Below are 27,520 nucleotides of genomic sequence, written 5' to 3' on the forward strand. Positions count from 1 at the left end.
AAGGTGGTTAAAAGAAACCTCTTCGACTCAGCTGCAAAAAATGTATTTTTTTCTTTAACCATTAGTTAAATGTCAACAAACCTTTGGGATTTCTTGTAACATAAACAACCAGTTACTTCTTCCAGTATAAAAAGTCCATGGGATAAAGAGAGGAGTTTCCTCTCTCATAAAATCTATTCCCTTCATGTTGTGGAGTGTTGGAATAAATCATGCATCACTAGGGTAAATATGGTCATGGTCACTGTTTTACTATGTGGTTGTTAAACCTTAGACAGCTGAAATCCAAGAAGAACCAATGATGGCTTTAGCTGAAGTAATGTTTGTATTCTGTTAGCCTTACAGGTTTTACTGCCTGGTATCTTAATGCAGTCCACTAGATCTTAGAGAATAAATAGACATGATGCTTTGTCACATATTACTAAACTCTTCAAGAATCCAGTGGAGCAAATTTAATTATAGGATGCTCTTCGCTTAAATCCCCTTGTTAGACTACTCAGTTTTCAGTCTCTGGTTGACATTTCAAAATGGAGCCATGATTTTCCTGTGTTTGTCCTCCTGTTAAGACTGTCTCAAACACAGAGAGTAGGCACAGCTAGAGGCTTTTTTCTAGGCAGTGATTACTCTTTTCTTGACCGTTCTTATCAGCATCTTGTCTCTATTAGCTCTACATGTCCAGAGTGAGTTTCCAGCCAGCACTGTGCTGTCAGTGTCATTATACACTGTTAGAATAAACGACTAAAGCTGACGTTACTGCTGCTCAGATTTAATCTTTGTTCATGAATTTATACATCTGTGTCTTTTGATTTTACACTGTATTTGTCAGACAAACACAGTAGATCTTCAGACCAACACAGTAGATCTGTTTGAAGACATCATCTTTGTCTTGGGATGGAGAAGGTGTGCGTTTTTGCAGTTTATTTACTGGCTGAATAATTGACTGATAAACAAATCCAGAGATGACATATTTTATGTCCTCTTAACTGATAAAGGAGATGCAGGGTGGGCAGATTAGAATAACTAAACAGAGGTTTCTTTCTTTATCGGGTCCTCTTGTTACCTTTCTAGACTAGTCCTCTAAAAATCTCCAGGAGTCACACTGCAGGCCTGTTACTCATTAATAGAGACTCTGGTCACATCAGCTGACTGTCAGATAAGTTTTTGCCACTCAGCGTTCTTTCAACACATGATCCGCTCAAACACAGAGCTCAATCTGTTTTTCTCCGGTAGCCTTTCCCAGACACACAGCCCATATTGTCTTGTCTGACTACAAAATTGCATCGAAGCCCTATTTAAAGTGTTTGTGGGGCTTTTTGCCTGGTAGCTTATTTTTAAGGAAGCATGGAGATTAATGAGGGTATGACTCACCAGCAAGAAGAAGCAACTCACGTCATTTCTCGTGTTTATGTCTTTATGGGGGGAGTTTACAAAGTCAGCGTGTTTGTGTAAATTTAGCTGCTTAATTGTACCCTGTGATGTTAACAAAAATCCTCCTAAACAGAGATGCTGAATGCTGACTTGCAGGTCATGCTGCGGCCTGGAAAGGGAATACATTTATCAGCTTCTTGTTGCTTTCTTAGACAAATTCCTTAAAATGTTTAATCCTTGAGTTTTTCCTCTGACTAGAGACAAGCTGTTTTCCAAAATGGATAGAGCAATCACTTCTTCTTCTTCTTTCTTCACAGATATTATTCGATCAGGCCCAGAGATCTATCAAGACCCAACTTCAAACATTTGTCAAAGAGTAAGTGTTACTTTGCTAAAGGTCAATAAAACTGACTTTTTCTTTGAGCAATCTGAGCTTTTGAAGAATGACCTGAATTATTTTTTCCCCGTCATCCATCTGTGATGACGTACATCCACATCAAGTTAAAGGCATGAACACTTGACATATTTGAGGTTAACACACTGTACCTACATTTATGCAATAAATGCAAAATGGGGGAAAAATATTCTTGAAATTATAGACAGAAAGTAGAAGATGGATGACACTGACATGATATTAAGATACAGCATTGCACAGGATGTTTTGTATTTAAATCCACACCTCCTATCTCCCTGTTTCAAGCCTCCTGATGCAGCTCAGAAATTCTGACTGATCGTGTAATTACAGGAAACAGTTGCAGTTCTGGTTTATTTCATTATAAGGATTAGCAGTTTTTGCCCCCAGCACACCAGGGCTAAACACCCACATCAGCAACACCCATACTTCTCAGAGAAAGCTAGGAAGTATGTTCCCTCACAATGAATCAGTCCCTTGTAGCGCTCTAGTGTGACTTAATCTCATACAGAGAACAACAAAGAACAAATATGGAGCACACAATTTGAAGACTTTGACAGGAGCCGGGTCAAGTAATTTCAACAAAAACCTTTGTTTGCTTCTTGGATTTCCAGACCTTTGAGTGTTCCTGTTGCCCAAACATACTCATGTTAATTCATATTTAAGGACAACTTTCCCTCCTTTAGCAACACACCTTTCCCGTCACATGATTATTATAAACAAAGGAAAGTGTCCTAAATATCTACAGTTTGTAAAAAAAGAAATCTATTAAAGCTTATCCCTAAATTAAGTTCAAATTCCATCGTACCACTTAATGAAATTCGCGGCTTTACAGTATACGCTTTTCTTTTGCATATGTGAGAGATACTTGGTCTGAAAATTATATCTACCAAAAGCTCATTTGGTGAACCAGATGGGACCACTAAATATTTGATGGTGGTACACAGAAACCAAAAACTCTACATTCATGTGAAGAATTGTGTTCTGCTTTTGCAATGTAGAGGTAAGTTTAAAATTTTTGGACTGAATGAGAGTTAAAGAATCACATATATAATTATTTCTTATTTTACAGTGAAGATTACTAATTCTTTGATGTGCATAGACTAGTACAGGTACAGTTAACATTTTGGTTACTAGAGTGACCCGCCATTCAAAACAGCCCAGGAGAAGAGATTCTGCAGAGCATTTCAGGGGAGGAGAAAAAACATTCAGAGTGTTTATGATTTCACCTCTGAAAATTCTGCCCACGTGTGATGGAATTTTTTCAAACTGCAGCTAATTATGGCACCAAAATGTTTGCTTTCATTGTGACTTTGCGATCTGTTTTCATATTTTAGCTGTTACATGATTAATTAAAGAGGTCATGTTCTATAGCACATGCAGTAATGCCACCGCTGTAAATGTACTGTTATAAAGGGATAGCTTTTATATCATAATTTAATGCTGCTTTCACTTGGACACCATAGTTGCATTCACTAAAACTTGGACTTCAGAGCTTTTAATGAATGAGATTGATCGATCAGATTTCAGGTGTTGCTCTGATATGAGTGTGAATGAATCTTAACTTTTGTATTATGTTTGTTAGCAAAGATTAGTGTACGAAACTTTAAATACATGTGAATTTAGAACCCCTAAAACATTATTCTGGGGCAGTCCCATGTTATGAGTAACAGAATAAGTAGAGGTAGTATAGCTTGCCAAGAATATAAATATCAACTGGGGCTACTTCTGCACAAATGTTTTCATTTGAAAATGCCTAACCTTGAGTACATTTACACCTGCTGTGCATACCGGTACAGCGTTTTGAAACCCTTAAAACTGAGACTATTGGAAACACTGCTGACCCCGTCTAGTTTGAAAACTCCAGTTTGTGTTTTAGTCCAGACAGGCAGAAGCTGAGACTTTGGGAAATGATGACATAGACAGCGTTGACTATTTTCTGTAACAAAACAAGGACATGTGCCTTCACTGCCAGTGGTTAATTCCACGTGGATAATGAATTGCAGGCGTTCCTGGTTTTGTTTATTGTGAGCAGCTGTTAAGGAAATCTCTGGTCTTCCTTTTTGCCATTGCATGAACTAAAATGCTTAATTGGACAGAGATTGTTTTCATTTTAAAGGACTGTTTTAAAATTACAACAAATGAATGTAGATATTCCCTGAAAGACAATTATTGAGCTAAAATACATATATATACAACTCAAAAGTGCTTTCATTTTTATTGACAGCTGCTCTTTCCTGACCCAATTCGCACTCCCACACAATTAAACATGCTTATATAATCAGGACTGAAGACACTGTGTTCATGCTAATGACCCTCTTTTCTTCTTGTCCGTCACAGTGATCTGCGCAAGTTCAAGGAGGCCAAGAAGCAATTTGACAAAGTGAGCGAGGAAAAGGAGGCGGCACTGATAAAAAATGCTCAGGCTCCACGCAACAAACAACACGAGGTGGAGGAAGCCACCAACATCCTCACTGCCACACGCAAGTGCTTCCGACACATCGTTCTCGACTACGTCTTACAGGTACAGCGGCTCGCCATTGGATTTCAACTATTGTGCTCTTTAAATGGCAGCATCACAAGAGATCAGTTGGTCTTGAGGCACACAATCAGTGGCCCAGCTACTAATTAGAAGTATCAGTAGTAGGTCAGTGTATATTTATACTTATCCTCAAAATGTGCTAAAATAAGATGTAATAGAAAAATCATGTCCATTATTATCACTATACTGCTGTTACAGTGGGATTTTAGTCCAAATCTTGCAGAGCCGTCAAACAGTACATTGTGTTCCCGAAAGTGATGCAGTTTTCAATGGGACTATATATAGACATAGATTGCTGACATGCAGCATTTAACACAGAAGCTTCAAAATGCTGAGCTGTACACCGTGACGTACAAAATTTCTCCAGCAAACATGTCTTTTTACATGGAAGTTATTATCCTGCGTTGGGTTAAAAATGCTGATGTGGCACAGAGAAGAATGAGCCACAGCTGTGTTAGATTGTGCTACAGCCAACAAGAAACACTCAGGCTCATCCACCTGACTCACTGCAGCTTAACACATCAGAGTGGATTTGGCTCAAAAACGGCAATGCCTTATACAGGACAGACCATAGTAGTAAAAGTAAGTAGTAGTAGTAGTTGTTGATTGTTGCATGAAAAAGACATTATCGCGCACACTTTATATGCACTTGCTAGGGGCGATTAAAAAAGGAAGTAAAGGATTCTACAGCATTTGGTGCTCACACATAATACATAAATATATAAATGAATGAAATCCTGTCGTCTTCTCATGTTTATATTCATTAATTTTCACAGTGGTGCTCCCATCAGCTTATACACTGATGTAACAGTAAGACATAACAAGAAATGGTTAATATTGCATCATGGAAATATTCTTGGCATCATGTTTGATGAAGCACTGTGGAAGAGAAGTAATTCATATTTTTAGGATGGATAATTTGAAAATAGCAAAAGATGAAGAAACCAAGAGGTGGAAATCTGTAAAAGAGCAACTGGAAAAATATTTTTTAAAAATCCCCATGGCTAGCAGTAACTCAAAGAGTGTTCCTCCAGTATTTTCAACCTTTCCAAGAAAATATGTCAGGATTTATTCCCATTGATGAGACACCTCAGAACATGAGTGTTACTTTTGTAGATGCTCTGTGTGGCGGTCGGTAACATTCAGGTGACTAAATCAGGTTTGTAATGAAACTATACAACCAATGTCTTCTCTTGTGCAAACAGTTTCTTCTACTTGTTCTCAAAATTTCCAATTTGTTTGGGTCTGTTAGATCTTTTTTTCTGTCAAAACTACATAAATGTCTTACTCTGACCTTTCACGGTGAAAAGTGCTCATGGATCATTTAATAGATCAGTTGTGCTGTGGCTCTGGTCTTTTCTCAGCCACAGCAGCTCTGATGAATGCTTTGTGGTTTCTGATAAGGCAGCTACCAGCCCTTTTGTTGAATCTCCCTCCAAAGAAACAGACAATACTGTATGGGCATAGTTCAGCTCAGTATTAGATGTAAATAGAAACCAAAAACAAGTTTTAATATAGCTTTGGCTGACTTCAGTGGCCCATTGCATGATCAGTCTTTCATAGAAATTAGTTGAGTTTTTATCTTGCTATTTACTCTGCTTATAGGAAATCTATAAGCTAGCAGCTAGCTCAGCTGATTTAAATGGGCCTCATTTAAAGTTTCACATTTAGAGAGTGCTGTCAGCACTTTGAGAGTGCAGCTAACTTCTGCAGCTGTGCTTTCAGGAAACATTTGAGACAGATTTTAGCTTCATTTTTTTGTTCTTTTTAAATTGTTTTTGTGGCAATTTTGCTTAATTATACAGCACAGGTTACAGTGACATGCAAGATGGTAGAGGGAGAGCAAAATATATGAGAGAGGCTGTAAGCCAGCCTTGCATTCATGACATTTTAAGAATGGAGCATGTCTCTTTTAGTATGCTGTGCCACGTAGAGTTGGATCATAAAATGCTAAACTTTAAGCATAAGGGTTTGCCTCATTGACCGTTGGCGATGTCTCGAAACATGATGCAACTGTAGTAAGATGAATCTTGATGATCTTACGCAGTATAATAGAGGATATCGCCATCTGACTCCACCCTGACCGATACATTATCACCCCTGCCGTAGAACCCACAATTTAAATACACAGAAAACAGAAATGCAGAAACGCTGTTAAGACTTGCAAGAGATACAAAGGAGGAGTTGTTTGTATATAAAACCTGAAACTAAAATTTTACATGACTGGATTATCACAAATTAAAGTATTATGTGTCCTTACTGTGCTACAAGAGTGGAATTACCACAACTTACCAACCAATTACCAACAAATTGCCCTTAAATTTTGCTTGTGGCAGTTGTGTTGACACCATCATTTAGAGGTGCTACTGCAGTCAAAACTGCTAATAGAGTTTAATCTAGAGAAGGAGGGGGGCTTGTAAAAGTTGTAAAGCATCAGCTGCTGTGGTTTGGAGAAGAAAAAATGTGCTTCCTTTTAGGGAAGGGAGTTAACATTGGTGTTATAAAAACATGTGTGGTTAGTGTTGCTGGAAAAAAAATGGCCTTTAAACCTGCAGCCAAAAAATTATTGCTGGCCACAAAAGAGATTTAAACTTTTAGTGTTGAGCATATCAAAGTGTGGTGACCCTGCTTTCATGGCCACAAAAAGAAACCAGAGGACCCAGGTAAATCCATGGGCATGAAGAAGAATCTTAACATTATTTCACAAGTTGAATTTCCTTAGCAGCTAAATTCATCACCACGCCCAGGCAGTGGCTTTACTGTGAAACAGCATTTATTAGTTCCTGTCAGTAAAATGAAGCTGCTGAACATCAGTGTCTGTTTTTACAATCCACCATAATATATCCGCTCTCTGCAAAATTAACCCAAGATAACCTCACAGGCCAGATGAGCAGCACAGCGGTAATTGGTTTGGACGAGAGACAGTCTGCTACGCACACACACATAAATGCACACGCATACACACACAAGGAGACAGGAGGCTACAGTGCAGCAGGGCAGTGAGGATAAGAGGTGAGACAGACTTCAACCTCATCCCAGGGCTAAACATGAGACACAGGGCTCCCCCTGGTGCCAGTATGATGAAACACGGCCTAACACTTGGGGTGTGATTTTTTTTTCTCTCTCTCAACTTCAGTATTACTCATTTCACGCTTGTCAGCTTTCTTTGGTTTGGTCTCTTCTTAAGCAGTCTTTTTTGTTTCATCTCCAGTATCTCACCTCACTTCCCCTTCTGTCTTATATTCTTTCCATCTGTCCTCTTCGTTGATCTTTCTCTATATTATCTCTCTGCATTTTTCTGTCATATACTGTAGATTTTGATTGATATGTTTTTGATGCTGCTTGTCACATATAAGTGTTCTCAACATTCATGATTTTGTTGTTTCGAATTCCAGATAAATGTCCTACAGTCTAAGAGAAGATCAGAAATCCTGAAATCAGTAAGTATACGTCTTTGTCACTTCAAACAACCTGCACATCATTCCTACAAGTAGTTAAAATAATTGCTTTCTTCCTCATAGATGCTGTCCTTCATGTACGCCCACCTGACTTTCTTCCACCAAGGCTATGACCTCTTCAGTGAACTGCAACCTCTTATGAAACAGCTGGGAGGACAGGTACAGTCTGCTTTGCACTGATATGTGGGGGAGTACACACAAACACACGTGTATCGGTATTCCCTTTATTTCATATTTGGCTTTATTTTTAAATGGCATTAAAAATCTTGGGTATGTTTGCAAATTGAAAATATAACAGAATTCCCGAACACACATGATTAACGTTGATAAAAGCAACCAAATTTAAGACGCAGTGAAATAAGCTGTCATAGTTGTAGAAAAAAAATAAACTGAAATGGAGCATATTAACATGTTTTGTCACATTTTTCAACTATTCACCTCCATATATATTACCGTTTGTCATGTTATAATAAAGTCTGCTCTTGCTTTGACTTTTTGTCAGAAATAGTTTCAGTTTTTAGTCATTACTGTTAAAATTTTGGTATTTTTCTCCATGTTTAACTCCCTCATTTCAATTTATTGCTTCACGTCATAATTTACACTGTACTGTTCATTGACAAAACTTGCAATTTTGTTAGAAGATACAATAAACTCATGAAGCCTAAACAAACATAAAGCTATTTTAAGGAGAGTAGGGAATATCCTTTTGCTAAGTTTTCATAGCAGTGCCCTCTCAGGAGTAAACCGTCTCTATTCTATAAGCAGGAACATTATTGTTTGATTATTGAAATGGACATTCTTGTTCAGGGCCTCATGTAGAGTTAGACGGATTGTTTCAGGTAGTGACTAAAATACAACTTTGACCCTCTTGGATTTTACATCAACAGAATTAACTGACTGTAAAGTCTCTTGAAAAAAAACAGTCGATTTCTTTTTCCTCTGACAATCCTGAAAAGTTCACTGTTTACCAAACCCTGTGTCTTCATTCTACAGATACCTGTTCATTCAGTCCATATTGTTAGCTGCCATTTTAGCTGATGTGTGTGCGCATATCCGTTTGGTCTGCTTTGATAATCTGTTGGTAATCTCTGATGGTGACAAAATGGCGATATGAAAACTCAGGCAATTGCTTACCCTTAAGTATAACTGCAATTTCATCCAGTGCCTTCACCTCCCTACGACCTCTCTCCCACAAAGTGTTTGTGTTCCTAAGTCGCCAGTGTATGTATGCATGTGCTATCTTTTTGTCAACTGAACTTTCAGCTGCATGTGTGTCTGTGTGCATCCTCTGATAAACAGAGCCTTCCCTCCGAGCCCAAGCACAGCCTGAATGTGACTTTACGATTATTATCTTTGTAGCTGTAGTTGCAGTCAGCAGAAGAATGAGGAAGAAAGCAGTCAGAGGGCTGGAAAAGGGTTTTCCCACAGTCAGACTCACAGGGTTGACAGTCAGCTGAGCGAACACGGCAAAGATACCCAGTGATGATGCTCAAGGTTGTGGAATATAAACTGTTGACTCTAAGGATGAAGCTAAAGAACAGCTGAAAGAAAGGATAAAAATGCGTACAAGAGCAGGAAGAAAAGAGAGTGACCACAGAGTGAGGAGTTTAAGAGGAGCAGTGGCTCTTGTGAGGAGAAAAGTGTAGCTTGTAAACATGTTTTTGGTGATTGAACCAAAGAAAAAATGAGACAAGAAGCCATGCAGTGATTTTTTGTGTTGTTTTCTTCTCGACAAAAAGAAGAAAGATCTTTTTGGAAGCCAGATCTGAAGAATCGCCTCTAAATTGGATTGAAGAAAAGAGTGTGGTTTCTTACCCTCAAGCTCTGAAGTTGGAAACATCAGGCATTGGAGATATCTAGACATTTATAGAAAAAAGAAAAGAAAAACGGAAGGAGGAAGGCAACACTACTTTGAAAAGCAGATTCTAGGAAGGGATAAGTGGCAGAATGTAATCTGCTCAAAGCAAAAGTGACTGAGGCAAAATGGAAAGGCATGTTCTGTAAGCCTGTGGCTGCACCGCTCAAAAGACTGACGGAAAGAAAAGCAAGGACTGTGTGAGGAAAAAGGAAGAGAATTGAAAAAAGCTGTTGAAGAAAACAGACTCTGAAGAGGGAGGGAAAAAGAGATAAAGGGTTGGTTTCAAGCTGATGAACAGCTGGAGTATAACTGTGCTGTGGATTATAAGCCTGTCACACTGAATTTGGAGCACTACAAAACCAAAAAGGAGAGGAAGATCAGAGGCCAAGCTGTGGGAAGCAGCAACACGAGGATTGTGCATTATATCTTTTCTTCTCTCCATCATGAAGCTGAAGAAGGTGGAGAGGCTTTGCAGAGAGGTGTGGAGGAGCTGTCAACAGGTCTGGTTTTACGACTTGATGCCTGTAACCATTGGGAACGGGGGGGGGGTACTTATCATTAACAAAATACAGCTAGATTTTGGCCCTTAGCTTTTATATGATATGGGAGATGGATGAATAAATCTGGTTCAGTACTGTACATTATATAGGATGATGTGTGGTCTTGCATGATAATCACCAAAGTGTGGTTGACTTTGCTTGGGAACAGAGCACAAGAAAATGTAAATTGCCCCAAATGTCGAGACACATAAGTGATGCAAAAAATGTTGGTCAGAAGAAAACAGGAAGATGGGTTAGACTCAGTAGATGCAGAAAACCAAACACTTTTACACCACTGTCGTGTTGCTGCTGTGGTTGTTGGAGGATGAATTATTGAGCTGGTTTGTAGACAGTAGTCAGGTAAGTGAAGCAGAAAGTCACAGTAGGTGTGGCAGAAACTGGGAAATACTGACCAGGATCAAGGATTTGCTGCCATTGAAAGCTCAGATAGCAGATGTTGTGTTTTGATCGTATGACCGCTAACACCGATTCATGCCAAATATGTCGCTTTCAGCAGCCTTGCTAGTGGAAGCAGTAAGACTGATGCTGGATTTAAGATATTTTGCTCATTTTATCTTTCCATGACACACAGCTTGAGGATTGAACACGTGTGACTACAGTGAATATGCTCATTCAAAGGCATGTTTTGTATCTTTCCCATGAATCATAGAGGCTGTCACATGTCTAGTATGATCTAAGCAGAATGCCGTAGTGCTGTGGTGAGTGAGACATTGGAGGAGATTGTCTCTGCTGACATTGTCAATGGGGGCTGCACAGTGACATAGATAAGATGTTAAAGTAAACAAGAGTCCCGTCACAAAATATCTGGAGGGCTACACACAAACGCATACCTGTCTTTTCAGTTACTGATAGATCCAGACAAACTGCGTGGAGTGGCCTAGTTGTTATGGTGCAACAAGGAAAAACATTTCCCATCTGATTTAATCTGCCTGCTGCTCTCCTGTCCACCCATTTCCTCTCTAAACAAAACAAAAGACCCGGCTCTCTTCCAAATTCTGTCCTCTTAGAAGCTGCCAGATAGCAGCATGTTCTTGTATGTTTTGTTAAAGATAGACCAGAGTTTGATGTCATTAAAGCTGAATCTTATTTTACTCAAAATATTACAAGTTGAAAGCGACGGCACAAAGCTTTGTGCCATCAGAAAGGAACTAAAATGTATGAATTACCATTAGTCAGTTATGAAATTGTGGTAAGTGTTGAAATAAAAGCCTCTACAGGCCCTAAAAAGCAGAAACTCTAGGTTGAATAATAAAGGGTGCTTCATAAGATTGATAACCTGCAATAATTTACATTTTCCTTTATAAAGATAATGTGGAATATATATTTTTTGGGGGAAAAAAAGGTTAAGTTAATTATGGGTAATTTTTGGATCTGTATTAAAAAAAATCCATGACTGGCAGTCTGGCAGGTATTTTTTAAGTCTGCCAAAGTACCGCCGTTCTTTGTATATGCTTTGCTGATGGAACTTTGAACCCTAGTCATCACATATCCACATGTATTCTGCACCCACCCTCCGTCACTGACCTATTAATCACATACTGACTCTTTTGTGTTGGAGGCTTGAGACACGCTGATTTAGGTCACATTGCAGAAACAGACTATTAAGAGGAATACAGTAGAATGTCACTGCTGTAAGGCAAACTGGCACATTTTGGGCATGTTCTGTATGACCTCCAGAACTTCACTGAAGGGCTTTTTTAAATTTGTTGCTTTCTTCTCTGCTCAAAAGACCCTTTGTCTTCCTTTCTACTTGCAACGGTTACTCGCAGTGATGGGGAGAATCAATGATTTCCCATCCAGTTTCACACATGATGAAGCCTTCGCAGCGCATTCCATTTTGTTTAAAGGAGAAAGCATGTCTTGTCTTGATCTAGCCTGTGGAAAAATTGTTAATTTGCTGGAGTCATTTTTACTCTCGAGACTGGAGAGGGAAATAAAAAAACATCAGTGCACACACATACATTTATAGGGGAAGTTGAAAGATGAGCTGTTCATTTTAATCAGACTGCATTGGACTTTATTACTGTCACACCATTTACTATCTCACTGATTTCTCCATTATGCTATGGTAAGATTAATAAAAAAAGAATTCAGTAGGTACACATCTTGTCCTTGAATAAACTCAAGCATTTGTACATGGTGCTTTTGAATGAAATGGGTCTGACCAGTTGGTTTGGTAAGCTTGACTAATCGCTTGTTCTGTCTCTTGCAGTTGGACCAGCTGGTGGTGGATGCTGCCAAAGAGAAGAGGGACATGGAGCAGAAACACTCCACCATCCAACAAAAGGTGCACACATAATCACAATATGGCTTCATCTTCCCTCTGTTTTAAACAAAAAAATATTCAAAGGAAATGCAAACCAAAACAGCATTTACACCTTTAATGCTTGGCTCAATTCTTAATGTAATTAGCTTCACAAATGTGAATGAAAAGCACGAATGACAACTTCTTTTCTCTGATCAGCAGCCTGAAAAATACACTCAGTATGATGTCAACAGAGAAGAGATATGCTGTTCTTTTATGTAAAGGGACTTCATGGCAGTTAAATCCTAATTTCTTACTGCAGTTGGTCATCTTAACACTTACACTAGGCAGATGATTTGCTGAGATGTTACAGTATTTACGTTGTTTACCACATCCATTCTCCTTGAACCCTCGGATCCAAACCCCTGTCTCTAATATCACTACTTACTGCTCTGAACACTCTCTCAACTCTGTGCTGCTCGAGTTGGGGTCCACCATGCAAAAATATTACAAGCTTGTGCAATTTCATATCACTGAAGATGAAAGTATTGAGGTCTTTTACATTTAGGCCAATTAAAAATATAAGAGCTTTACAGTTGCAATTGAAATTATTGACATGTATGAATAACCGATCAAGCAAAAAAAAAAAGAAAGGAATTCATTCTGCGCAAGATAAAATTACAGACAGACCCGTTGGTTTAATGAATTTAGTGCACGTTTGTCATCTGAGTGAATGGAGGTAGTACTCCACCCTCAGGTGTAAGTTGATCCAAAAGGATGATCTCAGCTACACGCTCTTGAATTATTGACGGCTGACGGAAACCCATTTCCAAACAAACAAGGTTTGGTTTCAGCATGCTCCGGTCTCCGTCCAGCACCTCTCTGATAACCCTAATTTCTCTAATAACTTTTTCATATATGCATTTGTCATGTCAAGAAATACACTAAACAGATGTAAGTAAAAATACTAGTTAGTTAAAAGCCAGCGCTGTTCATTTTTGCCTTTGATCTCTCTTGAGCTCTTTGAATACTCCACAAAACTCAAATTAGGCAGGATGTGGGCTGTTATGTTTCAATATGTGGTGGTAGTAAATTGCCCTTAACTTTAATTGTACAACAAACGGCATCATTAACTCCACGCAGCATCTGCCAGTTCCTTCCCCAGCTGTTGTCTGCTGGGCTTCTGTTAACTTGTCTGCCTGTCAGTGACGTTCGTTTTGGTCTCTGTGTGCAAGTCGTACTTCTGCTGAAATGTCTTTCATTCGACATCCTTTCTGTTGTTTACTCCGTCTGTCCTCCTTTTTTTTCTCCCCGTGTCCTCGTGTTTGTATTTTTCTTTCATCCCGTCCCCTCTCTCTCTCTTCCCTCTTGCTCAGTCAGTGATGGTATGTCTGCCAACTCCTGCTTGTCCTTGAGCACCTATCCTCCATCTCCCTTCCCTCCATTTGTCCAGATGCTATTTTTATGTGGTCTTGCTCCCACTGCTCGCTCTTGTCTAGTTGTATGTACACAGTCACTCCTAACCAACTGTCTCTTCTTTTCCGCTCCTTCTGCTCTTTTTCTCACATCTCTTCCTCTTCTTCTGCTCACTCCAGGCTGCTCTGCAGGTAAGCTATGTTTCTCTTCCCCTTTTCCCCTCACTGTCACTACTGTGTAATGTCTGTGTGGTTAGATATATTTAGTGTAAACTCAGCTGTCCTTGATCAGCCTCCACTTTTGCAGTTCACAGTATTTTTTTTTTAAAGAGAGACAAGTCAGCTGGCTCATTGCAAGATGAACTGGCAAAGTGCAAGATATGATGCCATTTATTTGCCATGCATGCTGCTGTGCATTTTGCAGTTAGTGTACCTCAGTTCTTTAATAAAATGAAGGCTGTTTTGACACCTTAATGCATTACTGCACATGACTTTCCAAGATGTAGCCATGACCAGTGAGGTTCAGGTATTAACAGATGTTCAACCAAGTAAAGCAGCTTAAGTACTGCTTTACACAGGGCAAAAAGGAAGGTCTTTATTGTGTTAATGTTCAGTTATGCTGCAGTTGTTTCTAGTCGAATGAAGCAAAGCATGCTGCTAGTAGTCAGCTTGAGAATGACATTTCAAGTGGAAAGAAGTGTAATGTACTCTTCAAAAGAGGTAGAAGAAAGCACTGTGTGTTCACAAGATGTTGTGAAAAAGCTTTACAGTGGTTTTTATTCTGGTATACCTTTGGAGAAACTCAACAGTCTGTTACTTAATTAGTTATTACTAAATTAGTATTTCTAGGTCAAGTTACTCAAATGTAATATAATCAAATATAAGCCTGACAGCCTTTCCAGGCCAACTTAAAGTTCAAGTTCAACAAGTTGCATGTCTTTTGATAGAAACACAGCTGTTGTAGGCATCAACTCTGTGGCTTTTAAGCTAGAAGACAGGTTTTCTCACCGCCAAGCTACACTGCCACCTTATGTATAAGTAACATAGAAAGTCTCTCACATCTCCTCTTATCTTTGTATTTACATTGTTTGTTGATGCTCTGGTCTTTCATGACTGCACAGTTTTAGATAGTAGGCGGAGGTGCTGGTAATATTTGGAGCTGTTTTAGAGGTGGTACAGAAATCAGTGGTTTGTTGAAAGTAATAAATGATCCTATCAACCTCCCATCATATATTTTTTCTGTACTTGCCCTTTTAAAACAGAACGTGCGTCTGCCTTTTCAGTCGTCACTGTATACCTTCCCCCTTCATGGGAGGTTAAGGAGTCTTGAGGTGTCATTACAGTATTATTTTTGTTTGCCTGTGTGTATTATTCAGCAGACGCACAGTGACCAGAATCATAGTGGCCATAGGAAAGTCAGACGATCTTCTGACTGAAAGATTTCTGTCTTATCTCATAAAGAAATGATTATGGAATCATTGGTTTTGAAACAGCTGCAATTTTAATATGGTCTGATTTTCTTTATGTACGGTTAAACTAGAGCCTCTTAACAGACATCAACACTGAATGTTTTTTTCAGTTCATGTTCATCACTCAAATGCTACGGATATTCAGCATGTTTAAAGGATTGGCTCCAGTAGTAACACACACAAGGGAGATGAGAGAGTGAGAGGAAAAGCTGAGTGCATGTCGGTTAAACTGAAGTCAGTATAAATGTTTGATGCCTGAGCTCCTCTGCATGGTCCACTTGATTATTCTAACCCAGCAGTCACACCAGCGTCACACACATGCACATGCACGCACACACACACACACACACACACGCTGGTGACCTTCTCTTAGGCCTCAGGAGGAGGAGGAGGAGGAGCAGCGGCGGCTGTGACGATAGTTTTGACAGACAAACAGTCGCTTTAGAGGAGGAGGTGAGACTTTGTTGAAGAGACAGGCCACGCTGCTTCAAGTGGTTTCAATCATAGAGATGCTACACAGACAGACTTAGATTGTGACAGTTCCTGTGCCTCAGAAGGAAACAGACACACACACTTACAAATTGGCTCGCATGCTAAAATCTGTAAAAGATGAAGATTTTCAGCCGATTTCACTATGTTTGGTATCTGGTGAGTGTATCTTTCAGTGCGTGTTTATGTTTGTGTCCCTGCACGCGATAATGTCACTGTACTCATGGCTTCTTACAGTACTAGTCTATGTTCATGCTCTTCTTCTTTAGAGTTTTCTCTTGTGTGTACGCTTATCCATTATAAATTGCTCTTTGTTGGTGTAAGGAAATGCAATTTCTTTTCTCTGTGTGTCGTTCTCTTGCTATGTGTGACATTTTAGGAGGTGACAGAGATCGACTATTTACCAGACTGCCGCAACTTTTGCGCTTGGAGGTCGACCTCCGTACGTAGAGTCAATGCATCGATTTCCATCTGACTTCCGTTTTGTAACCCTACCTGCCCCAGTCTTTCATCTCCCCTCCTGCATATGCTAAGGGATTGCGTTGCGGTGTTTGTGTAGACTTTGTGTAAGCCATGCACTGGTGGTAATGTGTCTTGATATTGCAGCATGTTTCATTTGGTGCCTCGTTGTTGTTAGTGTCTACTAAAGTGAACTCGGGTTGTTGGTTTGTTGTCAGAGTGTTTTGTTGCTTTGCATTCCATTATCACCTTTGATCGTTGGATGTTGAATGCACATATCTGTGGCGAAAACCTTGTGTGTCTAAAAGATTTCAGGAACTAAGAAACAACAGTCTTGCGGTTTGACCACTACCCATTTTTTTAAATCTATGTCACAGGATTTAAAATACTTTCTTCACAGAGTTTGCTCAACCCCTAGCTGAAACAAGACACCCAGAAATGTTTTCACATGACTGCAACATGTTGCCCTATATGCCAGTCTGGTCTGATTCTTTAGTTTTGGGGTCGTTTATGGTCATGCAGTGTTTGCTTATGTAAGTGAATTCATACAGGCATCAAGCAGTACGTTTTAGTGTCATGTCATCTTTGACACAAGGTGAAATGACAGGCGGAATTGTATGGCTTCAGTGCAGAGGTTAATTTTGACCCACCTCTGGGAAAATGTGATTTGTTAATGCCTGGACTGGTACTTTCCATTGTCTTCCTATTCAGAAACTTAATATAGACACATTTTGTTCCCCTTATGTCCTTTAAATAACTTGTCCCAGTGTGTCGTGCTGGAAAATTGTGTTTGCCTCTGTGTTCCTGTGTGTGTGTGTGTGTGTGTGTGTGTGTGTGTGTGTGTGTGTGTGTGTGTGTGTGTGTGCACATCCACGGTATCACAGGATAACGTTAGGAGCTTAACTTCTTAAGCTTTTTCTCAGGTTACATTTATATATTCAGGCTATGAGAGGGAATGTGCATACATGGACCAACAACGTGCAGCCATGAAGTAGAAGTAAACAGAGAGACCAAGAGAAGACATTTTCAACACATTTAGAGACATGCAAACATGCAGTATATAAATCTGTTTAGTGGAACATCAGGCCAATCTTTTAGTCTGTAACATAACAAATTTCATCTGTTTTTAAGAGAACGTACTAAATAGCAAATTTACATTGAAGATTTGAATCTTTAGGTAAACACATCACTAAAACACTAAAACTGTTGTTTTACCATCAATTTATGTCAAAACCACTGATTTTCTGATCATAAAAAACTCTATCAGCAATAAAATAGCAGATGATTCTGTATGAGAAAAGTAGGCGTCCAAATAATCCAGATAACACGTAGCATTTTGTAATCTTCCTTCAGATTTATGCCGAAGCCTTGTGTTTAGCGTGGTTGCTTTCCAGGAAGTAAACAGGAAATAGTAATCATTGTCACCACCTGCTGAATCACTGAGGTCATTTCCAGTCAACACAGAATGATCAACATTGTTTTACTTTACTTGAACCTACTGTAGGTATTTCTGTGGAGTATTTTAGTCTGTATAATGTTTTTTTTTTCTTCACAACCCAAATCTGATTTTACTGGAATGTTTAATGCACATGCGCAATGCAATTTGTCTTTAACTTATTTTTAAAAAATAGACAAGAAGATGATCAAAACAGATGATGCAGATGCAAAACACTTAAGAAAGCAGGTTTTTTTCAATGGTGCTCTCAAGATTTAAGATTGCTTTTATTTTATTGTTAGATTAGATTTTTTTTTAACATTCAACCCATTTCTTAAATTCAGCCTGAGTTCCAAAGATCTTTCTAGAAGGACAACAGAGAAGATGATTCCTCCGCTCGTTACAGTAACAGATCTTGATAAATTGAGCTGTAAGTGGTTGTGGAGACGGTGACACTTGGTGTAAATCGACTCCACAAGGACACATACATGCACATGTGTGTGCGTGTGTGTGTCCTTGTGGTTCACGGTGTTCAGTGTCACTTAAAGCTGGGAGGGTGTTAGGAAAGTGTGGCAGCAGCTCAGGTAGTTAAAGCTAGACTGACTACAGGGACAGTCCCATGACAACACATCAGATTGAGTTACAGCCGAGTCGGTGAGAGAAAGGATGCACAACAGCTCACTATACTGCTTTACTCCTTAATGGACAATTACTAACTCACGAGCTGCATTAATTTATAAAAACCATGAAATATAAACCCTCTGATACCATTGTCTGTTGCAGTTTTTCATTTATCCAATATTTTTATCATAACTTCAGTCTTGTTTGTGTACAAGAACACCAGTAAAGGGAAGACTGGCTGAATGATTATCATTAATGTTATTAATTTGCTTTCCCCATTTACTTGATTGACTTCATTCTTTTTTTCTTGCACACAAAGAAGTGTTGTTGGGAGCTGCTGCGGGCTAAATATTATCTGACAAACTCTGTAACTCTTGGTGTGGTTTTAGAAATTTACTGTTTGACTTGTGAAGTCTTCACTTCATACGGAGAACACATTGCATCAGTTGTACTAGACATCTGAAGTGTAACCTTAAGCTCTGGCTGCCGTCTTGTCTTTTTCTTGGTGTGAATAATCATTGAGATCAGTGTGAGCAGCTGCTGTGCAGTGCTGCTTCATTCAAGGTCACTTAGCTCACTCCAGTGCTGGTCCTCATTTAGGAAAACTGCATTGTCACTCATCTCTCCAGAGAAAACCATTAGCAGCACAGGCTTGATAATGATAATGAGGTTTTTATTATTTCAACACTCATTATTTTCTTTGTCTGACTTTGCTTTCTTCTTTGTGTTCAGGATTTCTCGAATGACGACACCAAGCTGGAGTACAATGTGGATGCAGACAATGGCATCGCAATGGAGGGCTATCTGTTTAAAAGGGCCAGCAATGCCTTCAAGACATGGAATAGGTACAGTGGACACAGTTTAATTTGAAGCTTTATAAATACTTACAAATCCTCTTAATGATTAGAAATAACTTGGGATGATGGTGGCTTTAAAGGAGAAACACTGTTATGAAAATTTAAGTAATGATCAGTGCTTTACATCTTTATACCTCAGCAAGGGTTTTTAAAGCGTGTTTTTATCGAGGTCACAGGATTTATAATAATGAAAGTTTAAGAAGCAGTAGGTAGTACATAAGTGGACAAATTGGATGGAATTTTAGAAACATTTCCTCAATCAGTTCACCTTTTCGCTTTTGTCTTTTGGTTCATATAAAAATGTTTATAATTCTGAACGCAAAGCTCTAGAAAATGCATACAGATGATCCTTTTAAAAATCCTTTGTTGATTGACAAATTCTACATCTTTTTGTTTTTGCTCCAAAATGAACAGTAGTTATTCTTACATTACCACAGCTCACTGTTTAAATAACTGTGGCCTTGAATGAATTTATCTTCTCATCAGCGCCTTCTCTCAGTATTTCCATTACTTCCTTCCGCACCAGCAGGATGTCAAAGTTGTTATTTTAGGAGCATCACTTGCATGTGACGTGCTTTTTTTTATTCAACTTGTGATCTCCTTTCAGGCGTTGGTTCTCCATCCAAAACAATCAGCTAGTTTACCAGAAGAAATTTAAGGTATGTCAAGTGACTCCTTGCACGCTGACCACAATCAAATATGCATGTGTTTGACTTCCAGCACAAATATCCCTCCGTGTATTTTTAACAGCATGCCGCAGCCTCACTTCAGAGCACAAGTTGACAACAGTCGTTAAGTGTGGAATAAACCATTGCCTGTGTGAATGTTTTTCCCTGTGTGTTTGTTTAATAAAGTGCAGCCATTGTACAGCTCACACATTCTTAGAAAAGTCACATTTTTCTCTGTTTATCATACATTCACTGTTAGTCACACTACACTTGCAACATGCTACAGAAAAATGAGAACTGTCAGGATTTTAAATTGTGAGTGCAGCTGACCAGTTTTTACTTTTCCACATAGTAGGTATGGCATGCATTTCCATTACAGTTCTGTTCTGTGATTTTATACAAATGTATCTTCTGACAGCAGTATATATAGATATTTTAGCACCTTTGGTAATTTGGTAAATAATTCTGTTTATTGTAAGGTCAGATTAACTGTTGTTGCTACAGAACTCGGCAACATCTTTTATCATGCTGCATGAATCTCGTTTTTGTGTCTGTGTGCTGTGTTTAACCGAAGCTGCTGTGCTGTTCCCTCAGGACAACCCTACAGTGGTGGTAGAAGATCTGAGACTATGTACAGTCAAACACTGTGAGGACATTGAGCGTCGCTTCTGTTTTGAAGTGGTGTCACCCACTAAGTAAGTTTGAGTCACTGAAATAATTCTCTCTCGGTCTAATGAGCCCTGGAATATATTTTAGATAAAGGTTGGAAGGTAGGGCAGCAAGTGTATCTGCCTTCAACCACATGTTCAGACACACACCCCTGTATGTACTCTCACACTCTGAGATGACAGCATCTGTGTGATGCTCTTCTGCCCCCACAGGAGCTGTATGATGCAGGCAGACTCGGAGAAGCTGCGACAGGCTTGGATCAAAGCTGTTCAGAACAGCATCGCCACCGCCTTCCGCGACAAGGGAGATGACGGCGAGGTAAGAACCAAACACATTGAAACCGAGTGGATGGTTGGTTCGAAGGATTCATACTTATAAATACATTTTGTAGTCGATAAATTCAAAGTTCCAGAGATACCATTTGGGACAAACATGCATTGACAAAAAAACGAAAAGTAGTGTAATTTTCGCAGGTATACAGCAGGATATATTTCTATTTTCAAACTGCCATCAATGTATATACATTTGCAAATTAAATTCAGTTTAGCAGGTTTCCATTTAGTATCCTCAAACCGTTTGCCTCCCCACTAGGATAAAATTGTATTTAATTTAATCTTATCCCACTTCATGACCTCTACACTGTCCTTTTTAGTGACTGAGTATTTTTCTGTCCATCTCATGTCAGAAGCTGGATAGGAAGTCGTCCACATCAACAGGGAGTCTGGACTCTGGTGGGGAGCCAAAGGAGAGATCACTGAAAGGAGAGAGTGCCCTGCAGAAGGTCCTGGCCATCCCAGGAAATGCCTGCTGCTGCGACTGTGGACAGCCTGATCCCCGGTGGGCCAGCATCAATCTGGGCATCACCCTCTGTATACAGTGCTCTGGCATCCACAGGTAAATACTGTACTTTTTCATGAGCAAATCTTTATTATAGGTATTTTAATATAATAGTCCCAAATAACTAGACACATAACAATGGAAACAAATTCTAGTCCTGAAATAACAAAAGTGGAAGAGATAAGTATTGAGGGTGTAATGGTACACAAAAATCAAGGTTTGGCACTTCCCTCAGTATTAGGTCACAGTTTGGTGTATTTTTATTACAGCAAAAACAAGAAATACTTTACATTAAATTGTGTGTTGTTGTTTTTTTTTTAAATTGCCACGTGCTTACTGAACAGACTATAGGTGTGTCTGTCTTTCAAATGTATGTTAATACTCCTGCAACTGACTGCCAGAAAAGTAAAACGTACAAAATAAATAACTCAAACTGTACTGTGCTTGTATTCACATTACAAGCTTGTGCAACATAAATATTTTCTCAAATAAAATACGACATTTTGAAAATTGTCTACTTGACCTGCTGCATTACTGACAGTTATCTCCGTAGCCTCAAATGTCCACCCATCGGTCATGACAGCGACAGCAGATTAGCTGAATAACTTCTGGAAAACTGTCATTTGTGCTTGTTTATAGAAGGTTGGTAGGACTTGTGGACTAAAATGTTGACAAGAGAATTTCGCAACTAAACTCTTATCACTTTCAGCTTACGTTTAAACCCAGTGTTCTCGACATCGGATTATGATCACGTGTCGGATGTTCTTACACTTATACCGTTTATCAATTTGGCCCAGTCTGATTGGTTAACAAGAGGTTTCTTCGATGCTCTAGGGAGCCATGTTTGCACAGCACACAGTTTCAAATGAGTGAACAAGATCTACATACAACTAGTGACATACCTGATTGCATTTGAACAATGCCAACATACAGCCTTTTTCCGATCCACCTGCCTTTTCCCATTTTTGTTATAGTTAACTGAGATAACATAGTTTTCCCAAACATCAGACTTTGTTGATAGTGGAGGTTCTTCAAACTCTGGTTGGTCTGCTTTCACCATAACTGTGAGGGTGAACACAGAGTTTGTGCTGTGACTTTATTCATACAGCACACATGCCTACCAAACTGAAGGGGCCATACCGAAAGTTTTTATGCATATACTTGTACCCATATACCCTTATTAAGTAAAATGTCAAACTAAAATGAAAGGGAAAATATCATACAAAGATACAAAGTCATAGCTTACACATTTAATTACTTTAAAATAAAAGAGCTTCACTCCAGAGAAGAGGATAAACTCGGAGACTAATTAACTAAGGGAGCATATAGGCTATGTTTATTTTTTTTACAGCTTTGCAGGAAGAGAGTTTGCTTAGAGTTCATTTTAGCTCTTTTAAAAATAGAAATGATTAAAAGTATGAAGACTTAAGTTTGTTTTGGAAAATCCTTTCTGTCAGGGCCACAGTGTGAATGCCTTAGACAAAATGTTGGTCTTTTGGGATTCATGATATGTAAACTCACTCTTGTGTAAACTCACAGTCTACTTGGGATGTTGTGACAACCCTTAATGACGTTCCAGGGTGAGGTATTTAATTACTATAGAGGCCAGTTTAATCTACATAAGTGTCCAAGTTTGTTCCCGCACTGTCCACATAAAACAGTAATCAACAGGGAGTGGAGCTTTATTTCTTGCTGCAACGACAAAAACAGAACAGATTCTTATTTTGATTACTTTAGTAAAATATTACTTAAAAGAATTTTAGACCTTATACATAAAGTTTAAGATACTTTCACTTTAGTTACACTTCTGTGCCAGTGACAGCTGGCCACAGAGATTATTTTTTATAGTTTTCCATCAGCCTTTTTCTCAGGAATGCCTTGAGGGAATTTCTTGAAATTTGGTGTTGATTTTAACTCAAGCATAAACTGATAGAATTTGTTCATCAGAAGTCAGTGTGATCTTACATCGTTCCTGTTGTAGACGTAATAGATCAGCTAAGTGCAGTAATTGCACCAAAAGTTAACTTAATATTTGCTTTTAGTACGGTAGGTTGGTACACAGTTGTTCCTGGTACTTTAGAGTGACTCTCTATGTCGCATACAAAAGTTTAGTGCTGTACAAAGTAGTTCCCATCTCTCTAAGAGCTACATTCTTCACATACAGTACTTTTGTTTTGGTCATTGTTGCTCCTATGCCCATGAATCTGTAGGCCTCACTTTCCACCTTGTGGCTAAAACATAAACTACACCCATGTTTGTTAAAGTATGATGATCTTAAAAGCTTTCCACTATTAATCCTTTTAGTCCTTTCACAATCAAAGTGTGGTGAGTAAAGTCATTGGGCTTATTTGTGAATTCTGTCATCTACAGGAGTCTGGGAGTTCATTTCTCTAAGGTTCGGTCTTTGACTTTGGATACATGGGAGCCAGAACTGCTTAAGGTCAGTGAGGAAGGTATTTTAACAAATGTACATGAACTGTTCCAAACAGTGTCTTACTTTTAAGATCTATTGAATGCACTGTTTGTCTGCTTTGTAATATGCTTGACAATCACCGCAGGTGTAACTAAAGTACATATTCTGGTTGGTTATCCAGCTGCGCTAACTGCTTTCATTCTCCACATTTTGCAGTTGATGTGTGAACTGGGGAACAAAGTGATCAACCAGATCTATGAAGCTCGGCGAGAGGAGCTCGGAGCCAGAAAACCACAGCCAGGAGACCCAAGGTACAGGACTGATAGAAAGCATAATGGTATTTTCAGACCTGTAAGTCATGCAGGAAAAGAAAAACATTCTCATCGAAATAATTTCTTTGTAATTTCTTCTTCCTTCTTGTATCATATATTTGGAAAAGTTGCAGTAATTGCAGTATCCATGAAAAAACCTAAGCAGACTTCACAGATTTTAGAAAAGAATGCATTAGAACAGAAGTGTTATTGCTCAGTATCTAGAAAAATAACTTCAGCATCATTGTGAAAATAAATTAAACAGCCCGTCTGTATTTGCAGTGCAGCTTCTACGTCAAACTGCTTATGCTTTGAGTAGATAAACCATGTAATGTTGTCAAAACCTACTCGTGATGTGCAGACTGTCCATTGTAATTTTCACTTACCTCATGAACTCGATATGTTTCTGTTTTGCTGGCAGACATGAGGTTGAGGCCTACATCAAAGCCAAGTATGTGGATCGCAGATTCATCCGCCGGCCGTCAGATGAGGAGCTGCGTAACAAAGTGATTTCTCTGAGCAAGCAGGAGAAGAGGCTGAGCAGCAGCTCTGAACATCTGCCACCAAGACCGCCCCCACCCACCCCGAAACTTCGGCCTGGTTCTAACGTCTCTGGACAGTCAGGTCAGTACAAAATATAAACAAAGCACGACTTCAACTTGCAGGATCAGACGGAAATAAAACTATATTGGATTTGTCTGAAGGGGAGGTCCAACAAGCCGTAACATTCAAAAATCACTACAGTTGGTAGCATTTTGAAGACTTTAGGGCTAAAAGAAGTGAGGCACTGTTGGATCATTTATCTGTGTAGAAAGATATCGTTTACTTCTGGTCAAGTTGTAAATTGGGATCTCCTGGAATTAAGACAGACTTTTTAAAAAAAAAAAAAAACTCTTTCCTCCTCTAATTCTTTAATTTCCCCCCCATTAAAAAAATCCCCAGTTAGTAGACGAATAAAACAGGATTTCAGAGTTTGGTTGTTTCTTTAACCACCACAGAAACAGAACCTTCCTCTGAAATAAAATCACACTGCACCCAGTATGATTGTATGCTCTTCTGTGATGTTTGTGCTGCCGTGGAGATGTGTCCACCCATTGGCATACTGTGTGTTCTCTGTGAACAGCATATGTCTAAGCCCTCTTTGCCTCCCATTGCTTTTCGTAGTCTGTCTCTTCCAGTGTGAGCAGAGCCAGTAGTCTAACTATCTGTGCTTCCACCCTGCCTCTCTCTTCTTTCTCTCAATCTCTCTTTCTCGCTCTCTCTTTCTTTCCTACCCTGGCTGTTTTGTGCTTCCGGACTAACCCCTGATCATACCGCCTACCCTAAAACACCCCAACCCCACCTTGCCACTCAATTTGCACCCTTCGCCCTCCAATGTCCAAACTCCCATCATCCTTTGCGTAGCTGCTGCCGGCGGCGCGGAGGCTCGCCGCGACTCTCTCTTCTGTCCTGACGAGCTTGACTCGCTCTTCTCCTACTTTGACACCTCCTCCAAGCTCAGGAGCAGTAAGTACTAAAAGCTCAGTGTTTCGCTTGCTTTCCATCCCCTCTGTCCATTTGAATTCACTGCTTTGGGGCTGTGAACTAACAACCCTTCATCCACTCCTCTGTTCCTTCCTCATCCAGACCTTCCTAATGAGTTGTCCCGTCATGTTTTGAGCATTGCGGAGCATACCATGTTTTGTTTTTCCGGAGGGGAGGGGAGTGTTTCTCTCACACATGGTTTCGGTCAGTGTCTGGTTTTTGTACTTGTATCTGTGTCACCATATTCTTTGGTTTTTAGGGACCTGGAACTTAAGGTGACTTAAGGTGGAGGGGATCTGTCATCCAGTTCTCTTTTCGTTGCTTTCTGCCAGCAACTCGTTTGTACACTGAGAGTAAAAAATATCAGGACCACCTGCTGAAAAAGTAGCCCTTATCAAAAGCTAGTAGATAATTCAAAATTGATTAGATGCAAACACATTGATCAAAGAGATGCATAAGGAGGCTGCGTCTGATGATGTGCTAAAAAAAGTTTTGCTTTCTACCACCACCACATCAGCAGGAAGGTGCTCCTTTTATTTGATATACTCAGTGAATGGCATCGTAGTGTATTTCAATAAGTAGTGATTCAGACTCCTTGGTTTACAGTGAAGAGTGCAGACAGCGGTATTCAGAACAGCGCTGATGGGAGCAGGGAGATGCTGGCCAACACCCCCTCCAACAACAGCCTGGCAGATGCAGGTGAGACAAACACATGTCCATCAACACATCACTGCCTCTGAGCATGTCAGCATCTTAAACAACCAACGATGCTGTCTTCTGTGGTAGTGCAAGACTTTAGAAGAGAGAGTCAGGGTCATCATTCTATCACAACCACCTGTGGACAGCTGACTATGAGCTAAAACACACCGCTGTTTTTTTTGTAAAACATTTGTGCCTACATATTTTGCATCATAGTACAATGAATGAATCCATGCTGTTTACATTATTGTTGTCTTTTTTTGTTGTCTATGAAAGTTTAAAGAGGGTATTTTCCTGGTTGATTAGATAAACTAGGCTCCACAAAATGGGTAATACTGTACCAGCAGACTGTCATGGCGAAAACTGTTTTCATTTTACACGCATCTGTCTTCCCCCTTTTCCCAGACGCTGCTGAGTCTCCGCCTATGCCCATGCCTGCCACGCTGCCTCCTCCGTCACCCTGTAAGGAAATGGTCTTCTACGAGCCCAAGGAGTACAGTCCAGGTCTGCAGCTCTACTGGGCGTCATGCGCCCGCAGCCTGCCGGACATGGCGGAGGCTTTAGCCCACGGAGCTGAAGTCAACTGGGTCAACACAGATGAAGAGAAGAGGACGCCGCTCATCATGGCGGTGCAGGGGGTTAGTATGGCTCAGTCTGACACCATTTACTGTCTTGAGTGGATAGTTTGAGGGAACAACAAAGAAACAAACTATGGTTCATCATAGATGGTTTTACACATTTTACAACTTAACGCACAAATATTTTAATTTATATTGTTAATAAAGTTAGAATTTTTAGTTATTAAAGTGCTACATATTAGGACTTTAGCAAATAATTGTGTGTGGAACATAAGAATTCTCAAGGCGATATGGAAATGCAGCTTCAAGCACATTATTCCTAAAAATGTTAAGATGGACAATATGAAGACTTATGCCGTGTCTTGTCCGTGTGTAATGCTTCTGAATCACATAAACATGACACATCATTGTTAAATTTCAGGGTTCACTGGTCACCTGTGAGTTTCTGCTCCAAAACGCAGCTAATGTGAACCAGCAGGACACTCAGGGGCGAGGACCCCTCCACCATGCCACCATGCTGGGACACACAGGGTTCGTTTCCACATGTCCCTACCTTCATTACTACACAAACCTGTCACTCTGAATGAAGCAAATGGCAGTTTTAAAGACAGTGATGCAGCACAGATTGCTTGACCT

At 39.6% G+C, this 27,520-nt stretch overlaps 1 protein-coding gene across 6 annotated transcripts in view; it reads left to right on the top strand.

Annotated features, from left to right (window-relative positions):
• LOC110951587 (arf-GAP with coiled-coil, ANK repeat and PH domain-containing protein 2) overlaps positions 1-27,520 on the top strand; it is a 55,906-nt gene that overhangs the window by 21,518 nt on the left and 6,868 nt on the right. For 2 of the 6 annotated variants that reach the window (XR_007941349.1, XM_022194726.2), the window contains exons 5-23: positions 1,683-1,741; positions 4,118-4,301; positions 7,715-7,759; positions 7,841-7,936; positions 12,408-12,482; positions 14,036-14,047; positions 16,193-16,255; positions 19,061-19,173; positions 19,793-19,844; positions 20,448-20,548; positions 20,735-20,840; positions 21,208-21,416; positions 23,730-23,799; positions 23,989-24,083; positions 24,505-24,707; positions 25,488-25,589; positions 26,214-26,306; positions 26,712-26,944; positions 27,306-27,415. Coding sequence is in view for 4 of the 6 variants with exons in the window: in XM_022194726.2 (XP_022050418.1) it covers positions 1,683-1,741; positions 4,118-4,301; positions 7,715-7,759; positions 7,841-7,936; positions 12,408-12,482; positions 14,036-14,047; positions 16,193-16,255; positions 19,061-19,173; positions 19,793-19,844; positions 20,448-20,548; positions 20,735-20,840; positions 21,208-21,416; positions 23,730-23,799; positions 23,989-24,083; positions 24,505-24,707; positions 25,488-25,589; positions 26,214-26,306; positions 26,712-26,944; positions 27,306-27,415 (2,021 nt within the window). In the remaining 2 variants the exon portion in view is untranslated. The remainder of the gene's footprint in view (positions 1-1,682; positions 1,742-4,117; positions 4,302-7,714; positions 7,760-7,840; positions 7,937-12,407; positions 12,483-14,035; positions 14,048-16,192; positions 16,256-19,060; positions 19,174-19,792; positions 19,845-20,447; positions 20,549-20,734; positions 20,841-21,207; positions 21,417-23,729; positions 23,800-23,988; positions 24,084-24,504; positions 24,708-25,487; positions 25,590-26,213; positions 26,307-26,711; positions 26,945-27,305; positions 27,416-27,520) is intronic. The other 4 variants (XR_007941350.1, XM_022194727.2, XM_022194729.2 and 1 more) reach the window with 3 other exon arrangements.

This window comes from Acanthochromis polyacanthus, chromosome 4 (genome assembly GCF_021347895.1).
Source record: "Acanthochromis polyacanthus isolate Apoly-LR-REF ecotype Palm Island chromosome 4, KAUST_Apoly_ChrSc, whole genome shotgun sequence".
Taxonomy (NCBI): Eukaryota; Metazoa; Chordata; class Actinopteri; family Pomacentridae; genus Acanthochromis; species Acanthochromis polyacanthus.